This window comes from Gopherus evgoodei, chromosome 21 (genome assembly GCF_007399415.2).
Source record: "Gopherus evgoodei ecotype Sinaloan lineage chromosome 21, rGopEvg1_v1.p, whole genome shotgun sequence".
Taxonomy (NCBI): domain Eukaryota; kingdom Metazoa; phylum Chordata; order Testudines; family Testudinidae; genus Gopherus; species Gopherus evgoodei.
In genome coordinates, this window is record NC_044342.1 from 7,632,330 (window position 1) to 7,640,417 (window position 8,088).

The window sequence follows — 8,088 nt, forward strand, 5'->3', positions numbered from 1 at the left end:
GGAACAAGGCTCTGATTATCACACTACATTGTGGAACTTTGAACCCATGGGATGCAGCCAGTGGGACTGGTATTAAGGTAACAGACAGGAGGACCAGTGGTAAAAAACTTCCCCATACTAACTCCACAGCCAAAGCTGCTGTCAGAGGCCAGAGCTAGAAGTGTCCTAAACAGTACCATGGATAGTAAATCACGACCGATTTATTCCAATGCATTAAAACATGTGTTACCTAGAACAAACTTTTCTCAGGGCCTCCTTGACCTCTCTGTTTCTCAGGCTGTAGATGAGGGGGTTGGCCAGGGGAGTTAGAATGGTGTAGAAGACAGAGAACACTTTGTTCAGGTCTCTCAGTGTGTCGGTGTCTGGTAACATATAGACAATGATTATAGTCCCATAGAAAATTGTCACCACAATGAGGTGGGAGGAACAGGTGGAAAATACCTTTTGCCTCCCAGCAGTGGAAGGGATTCTTAGAATGGTGTTGATGATACAAACATAGGATGTCACGGTTAATAGAAATGCAGACAGTGCTTCTATGGAGGTGAGGATGAAATTCAGCAGCATGATCAGGTTGGTGTCATCACAGGAATGTTTTATGACTGGGCTGAGATCACAAAAGAAATGATCAATTTCCTTAGGGCCGCAAAACATTAACTGTGACATCAAACATACTATGGTGGTACTGGCCACAAATGAACTTATCCAAGATCCGGCTGCTACCTGTGTACAGAACCTGCCATTCATTAAGGCTGCATAGTGCAGGGGTTTGCATATCGCTAAGTACCGATCATAGGACATCACAGCTAGCAGATAACACTCAGTGGTCACTAGGAAACCAAACCAATAAAACTGCACAATACAGCCAGTAACCGAAATGGTCCTGTCCCCAGTCAGCAGACTGGCTAGCAGCATAGGCAGGATGGTGGCGGTGTAGCATGTCTCCAAGAAGGACAAGTTCCCCAGGAAGAAGTACATGGGGGTGTGAAGATGCTGATCAGCCACAACAAACACAATGATGAGGATGTTCCCAGCCATGGTCACAACATAGATCATTAGAAATAGCAGGAAGAGAAAATTTTGCAGTTCAGGAAGACTCCCAAATCCTAGGAGGATGAATTCTGTGATGGAGGTCTGATTTCTGCCTTCTTCTTTCTTCATCACGTGTACCTGGTAAGGGAGAAGAAAAACAAACAGTGGAAGAATTCACTCTCCTCTTAAGTTAGATAAAGGTTCATTTGTTCAATTATATGGCTGTTCAAAAAGGAAATTTATCTTCTGTGATTGAGTAACTGAAATATTTGAGACTCTAAGGAATACAGGAATGGCCCCAGAGCAATTGATTAATAGATTCCGAAACCAGAAGGGACCATTGTGATCATCTGTCTGACCCACTCTACAACCCAGGTCATAGAAATTCCCCAAAATAATGATCCATCAATCTTGGCTTCTTGCTATATCAGAGAATTTAAACTCCCCTAATAGATATTTTTTTTTCAATATCATTGTGATGATTTGGAGACTCTCTCTGCACAGTATGTGAATTCTGTGTGAGATGATGAACTCTCAGTTTGTATCTTTACAAAGCTTCAAAATTCATTTTGAATTTGCAGCCCTTTGCCTTCTCACTGGTCGGTTTGCCTCCATATTAGACTGAAATTCCAAAGGTGGCTGGTAAAAAGGTAAGAAAAGGGCCATTGACTTAAGTGCCCCTCCATTGAAATATAATTACCCTAAACAAATTTTTGACCACTGCCCAAGGGAATTAGTTTAACAGGGGAGTGGTCTGCTGACAATGGGGTCACCTGTTGAGGATGACTATGGAGTCACCTGACAGAGGATACTAGAAAGTTATAAAGGGCAGAAGCTGCTCTACTTCCTCTCTCTCTGTGGCCATTTTTCACCATCTCAAGAGGAGAGAAGATGCTGCAGGAATGGGATGAGGCAAGGGGGAAAAGGGATGCCACCTAGATGAACACAGATTGTTCCCTTTGGGAAGGATGACCTGGAGTGAGAGCAAATGCATCTACGGTTCATTATATTTGTCTGGATCTGTGTATATCATGTATAAATACAGTAAACAACAACAGTGTTGTAAAATTCTCTGCAGAGTGTCTCTCCATGTATATGCTTCAGCTGCCACATGGCCCCAAAGAAAGTTAAACTGGCTCAGGAAAACGGTGTTCTTAAGCAAGAGGTGGCTTTAGACGGGTCAGCACTTGTCATAAACATACAGCTACGGGTAGCATGAAATCCCTCCTTTACCTGTAAGGGGTTAAGAAGCTCAAATAACTTGGTTGGCATCTGACAAAAAGGACCAGTAAAGGAAGAAGATCCTTTCAAATCTGTCGGGGGAGGTTTTGCTTGTGCTCTCTTGGGACAGAGAGAGGGATCAGGCAGGAAAAAACACTCTCCTAAAACCCTACCTGAAATAAGCATCTAAGATTACAAAAATTGTAAGTAAAGCAAGGATATGTGTTAGATTGTCTTTTGTTTTAGCTTGTGAATTTTCCCTATGCTAAGAGGGAGGTTGATTCCTGTTTTTTTGTAGCTTTGAAGTCTTGCCTAGTGGGGAATCCTCTGTGTTTTAAATCTTTTTACCCTGTAAAATTACCTTCCATCCTGATTTTACAGAAGTGATTCTTTTACTTTTTTCTTTATAATAAAGTTCTGCTTTTAAGAACTTGATTGTTTTTTAGTGTCCTAAAAACCCAAAGGATTGGTCTGTGCTCACCTTGTTTACCTATTTAGCTGGAATATTATTCTCAAGCCTCCCCAGGAAGGGGGTGAAGTGACTTGGGGGGGACATTTGGGGGAAACAGGAATTCCAAGTGGTCCTTTTCCTGAATCTTTGTCTAACTCATTTGGTGATGACAGCAATACCATCCAAGGACAAGGAAGAATTTGTGCCTTGGTGATGTTTTTAACCCAAGCTGGGAGAAATAAGCTTAGGGAGTCTTTCATGCGAGTCCCCACATCTGTACCCTAGAGTTCAGAGTGCGGCAGGAACACTGACAGCACTGGAGGCAGGGACTGGGCGGCTGGGCCATATGGTTGCAACTCTCAGGAGGGAGTTGTCATAGTTCAGGGTAATTGCACCTATATTCCCCTCTCTGTGGTCCACCAAGGGCATCCACTTAAAGGTTCCCAGCTCCCAGACATCACCTCTTTTGGACAAAGACATTCACCTCACTCTGTCTTTAATGGGGTATTTCCAGGTTGCAAAGTTTCCTGCCTACTCTGTGATATCCCCAGCAAGCCAGATTGTCAAAAGAGGCCAGTGTCTGTGCTTTGTTTTCTCTCCAAAGTCTATGAAGGGCCATAATTGCCAGCAGTTACAAGTTACCACAGCTCTTTATAAGCAAGCACATTACATAAAAATAATAATAATATTAATAATATTAATAATAAACCCTACATGCATGCTAAAAAGCTTATCAGAGTCTACCCTAACCATACGGTCTGGTATGTGTCAGTCCTTCAGAACCCACAACTGGATGTTCCTAGTGGTTATGGCTCATAAAACTGTTTGAGATTCAGAACCTTAATCCCAGCTAGGCAGCTCAGTTTTTATAAAGCTTGGGCCTTAGATCTTCAACAGAATAGGTAATCAGCAAATGATCACCCTCTGCTTGGACATAGCTTCAAATGGCTGGCTTTTGCAAAACCAAAGTGGAGAATTTGCATTCTTTTCCCCCTCACTATTCCCCAGGAAAACCACTTAATGATTTTGGTCCCCAAAGTCCATTCTTGTCCAGCCTGTTGTTCAATGCAGTCCTTTGAACCCTCAGGTCTCACATCTGTCACATCTCCCCTCCACCCCTTGAGAGGTTATAAACAAGCCCAGCCAACAACAATACATAATTTATTCATGTCATACAATGGACTCCGAAGATACTTAAACCTAATTCAATAAGGTCTCCCAAAGACATGTCAGGAAATAGCCTATCTTTTCACTGAGTCTTAGATGGAGAGTCCCCCAGGCCAGGACAGTGCCAAGGCTTTGTCCAGACCCATGAGACTTAAAATTCCCAGGGAACCAGTGACTGGGTTCCTTCCCAGCAATCTGGTGGTCTGCCAGCACAGCGAGCCTGACCAGGTCTGTGAAAATCATGTGTATGAGATATTCTTTTCCGCTCATGTAGTTAATTGTTGGCCTGTTTCATGTAGCAGAAAAGCTGATCTCTCTTGTACATTGGTAACCTCGCTAGTGTAACTGTGTGTATTTATTTCTTCTAAATGGCCCTCACAACTATGGTTCTGACCACCTGTCATAGATATGGTCAGGCACCCTCTGCCAGCTGCCCACCAGCCTGCTGTGAGGGGAATCCGGACCTGTCTGGAGTCCAGCCACCACTCCAAGCTTTTGGGGTCCCTAGGCCCGCTCTCGGAGTGCAGACCAAGATTGATACAGACTGGGAGTAGAGAATGGGATCTGATTTCCATCATCACATGGGGACTGTAGCCCACAAAAGCTTACGCTCAAATAAATGTGTTAGTCTCTAAGGTGCCACAAGTACCTTTTTGAGGATACAGACCTACACGGCTGCTACTCTGAAATCTGCTATCTCAGACAATCTCATTCACTCTGCAGAGACAAATACATTGCAGGGATAGGATGGGCTGCTGTGGGCTGATTCATACCCCTGCTCTATTTTTACAGGGTTTATAGGGAAAAGCAGCCTCAGGTGGCTCTTGCTGCTACTCAGATCTCCCTGGAGGCAGCTGATGATCACTTTTAAATTCATGGGAAAATTAACACTATGTTGTTTGTCAAAACAGTGTAAACATCAAGGCCATTGGGGGGAAAAATAATAAAAATAACTTAGATAAGTTAGATGTCTTCAAGTTGCCAAAGCATGATGAAATATATCCTAGAATACTCAAGACTGAGCATGCATCTGACCCATTAGCAATTACCTTTGAAAAGTTATTGAGCATGGGAAAGATTCAAAAGGAGTGGAAAAGGGCAGATATAGTGCCCATCTATAAAAATGGAAATAAGGATAACCCAGGGAAATACAGACCAGTCAGAAAGATAAAGAAGTAAATAACCAAGAAAACATTTAGAAGATAATAAGGTGATGAGTAACAGTCAACAGGGATTTGTCAAGAACAAATTTTATCAACTCCAACCTAATAGCTTTGTTTAATAGCATAACAAGCCTTCTGGATTATGGGAAGTTGTAGATGTGGTGCATCTTGACTTTAGTAAGGCTTCTGATACAATCTTGCATGACCTTCTCATAAACAAACTACGGAAATACAACTTAGATCAGGGTTTTTCAAACAGGGGTCGCCGCTTGTGTAGGGAAAGCCCCTGGTGGGCCAGACTGGTGTGTTTACCTGACCCATCCGCAGGTCCGGCCAATCGCAGCTCCCACTGGCCACGGATCACTGCTCCTGGCCAATAGGAACTGCTGGAAGCGGCGCGGGCTGAGGCACTTACTGGCCTCTGCTTCCAGCAGCTCCCATTGGACCAGAGCAGTGAACTGTGGCCAGTGGGAGCCACGATCGACTGGACCTGTGGATGGGGCAGGTAAACACACTGGCCGGGCCCGCCAGGGGCTTTCCCTACACAAGCAGTGACCCCTGTTTGAGAAACCCTGACTTAGACAGAACTGCTATAAGGTGGGTGCATAACTGATTGAAAAACCATTCCCAGAGTCATCAGCAGTTCACAGTCAAGATGGAAAAGCATATCAAGTGCGGTCCCAGAGGGACTGGTCCTGAGTCCAATTTTGTTAAATTGCTTCATCAATGATTTAGATAATGGCCTAGAGAGTACACTTATAAAGTTTGAGGATGATACCAAGCTAGGAGGAGTTACAAGTGCTTTGGAGAACAGGATTCAAATTTAAAATGATCTGGACAAAATGGAGAAATGGTCTGAAGTAAATAGGATGAAATTCAATAAGGAAAAATGCAAAGTACTCCACTTAGGAAGGAACGATCAGTTGCACACACACAAAATGGAAAATGGCCTCCTAGGAAGGAGTACTGCGGAAAGGGATCTGGGGGTCATAGTGGACGACAAGCTAAATATGAGTCAACAGTGTAACACTAATGCAAAAAATGAAACATCATTCTGGGATGTATTAGCTGGAGTGTTGTAAGCAAGACACAAGAAGTAATTCTTCTGCTCTTCTCCACAATGGTACGGCCTCAACTGGAGTATTGTGTCCAGTTCTGGGCACCACATTTCAGGAAAGATTTGGAGAAATTGGAGAAAGTCCAGAGAAGAACAACAAAAAATGACTAAAGGCTTCAGAATACAGATACTGTGTCCACCCAACTATCTATGAGTGGAGGGAAACTGAGGCACATTGTCATCCAGATCCTAGGATGAGGATATCAACATTGGCACACATGGACATACAACAAGCCAATTCCATTTGAGCTGAGATAGATGTTTACAGATTTTGTCCATCACTCTAAATGTGTGTCCTGACACAAATGTCACCTCCAATTCCCCGCCTTGGGGCCATGTTGTATTTCCGGTATCCATCTCAATATTAAACATAATTCCTCTTCCCCAATACATCACTAACTCCACTGCTAACTCAGAGTACAGCAATAGATAACAACCTTCAAAGGTTTAACCACCTGAAGATAGTTTCCCTAGACACCTAGTAAACTATTAACTCTGAGTAGGACTGCACTCCCGGAATTATCCCTTTGAAATCAATGTGAGCCCAGATGGAGGTAGGTGCTACTCAGTGTGAGTGGGTTATTAGCATCTCACCCTCATCTAATAAATTGGTGAGGAACATGTAAGTACCTGACATGGCCAGATGGATGGTCAGAGAGGTAGATAGAGGGGTGTGTACAGAGATAGATCACTATCTTTTCCTGGATTTCATAAGAAGCCTACTCAAGTTAGACACCCAACATGCACCAACATTTGATCTCATTCCAAATGCCATTCAGTAATGAACTTAGGAAAATAATGGAAGGTGTTGGAAACGTTGCTTGGAAGCCTGTCTTCTCCCTGTCTCCTAACACAAGAGCAATAGGAAAGTCAATGACATTGAAAAGGAATTGAAACTGCTAAAAGCAAATACTTTACACAACCTCTCTATCCCCGAGCTTCTCCCAGACAGCCCCACCGAACACCCACTTACCCCCAAATTCCAGCTAACCTCAGACAATCCTGTGCAGCCCCTACTTATCTCCAAAATCCACAGCTAACCCAATACCCCTATGCAGCACACAGGAACCCCCACATATCCCCATCAAACCCAATACACCCACCCAGTCCCCAGTAATCCCTAAATATCCCCAACAAACCCAATATCCCCACCTAGCCCCCAATATTCCCCAAATATCCACATCTAACTCAACACCCCCACCCACCCCCAGTAACCCCCAAATGTCTCCAGCTAACCATGGATACTGCATCCAGCCCCCAGTAATCCTCAAATAGCCCCTTCAAACTCAATACCTCCAACCAGTTCCCAGTAGCTCCCAAACATCCCCATTGAACCCAATAGCCCCCTATCTCCAGTAGCACCCAAATATCCCTAGCTAACCACAGATACCCATCCAGCCCCCAGTAACTTCAAAATATCCCCATCAAACACAATATCCCACCCATCCCTCAGTAGTTCCCAAATATCATTGAACCCAACAGCCCCACCTAGCCCCCTAGTAGCCCCCACACATCCCCAATTACTGCTGATACCGCTATCCAGCTCCCAGTAAGCCCAAACATTTCCATTCCCACTCCAGCGCTCCTCACCTAGCACTTGCTTCCATTCTTTGTGCCAGCTGCTGTGCAGAAATAGAATGAGCTTACCCTTGCCTCCAAACTGTGCACTTCTAACGGTAACATTAATTAACCATTGGAGCAACCTACCAAGGGTTGAGTTGGATTCTCCATCACTGACAATTTTAAAATCAACATTGGGTGTTTTTCTGAGAAAACTGCTCAAGGAATTACGGTGGGGAAGTCCTTTTGCCTATGCTATGTGGGAGGTCAGAGGTCAGAGTTGATGATCACCATGGTCCCTTCTCACCTGGGAATCTAAATCTATGAATGTTTTTGGTTTTATTGAAATTTTCTGGGAAAAAATACTCTGTCTATTGGGA

At 43.9% G+C, this 8,088-nt stretch overlaps 1 protein-coding gene across 1 annotated transcript; it reads right to left on the reverse strand.

Moving 5' to 3' along the window:
- Positions 1-225: 225 nt before the first annotated feature.
- LOC115637877 (olfactory receptor 6N1-like) lies at positions 226-1,158 on the reverse strand. Its single transcript, XM_030539476.1, has one exon. It carries the CDS (start codon positions 1,156-1,158, stop codon positions 226-228), a length of 933 nt encoding a protein of 310 aa, XP_030395336.1.
- Positions 1,159-8,088: the final 6,930 nt, after the last annotated feature.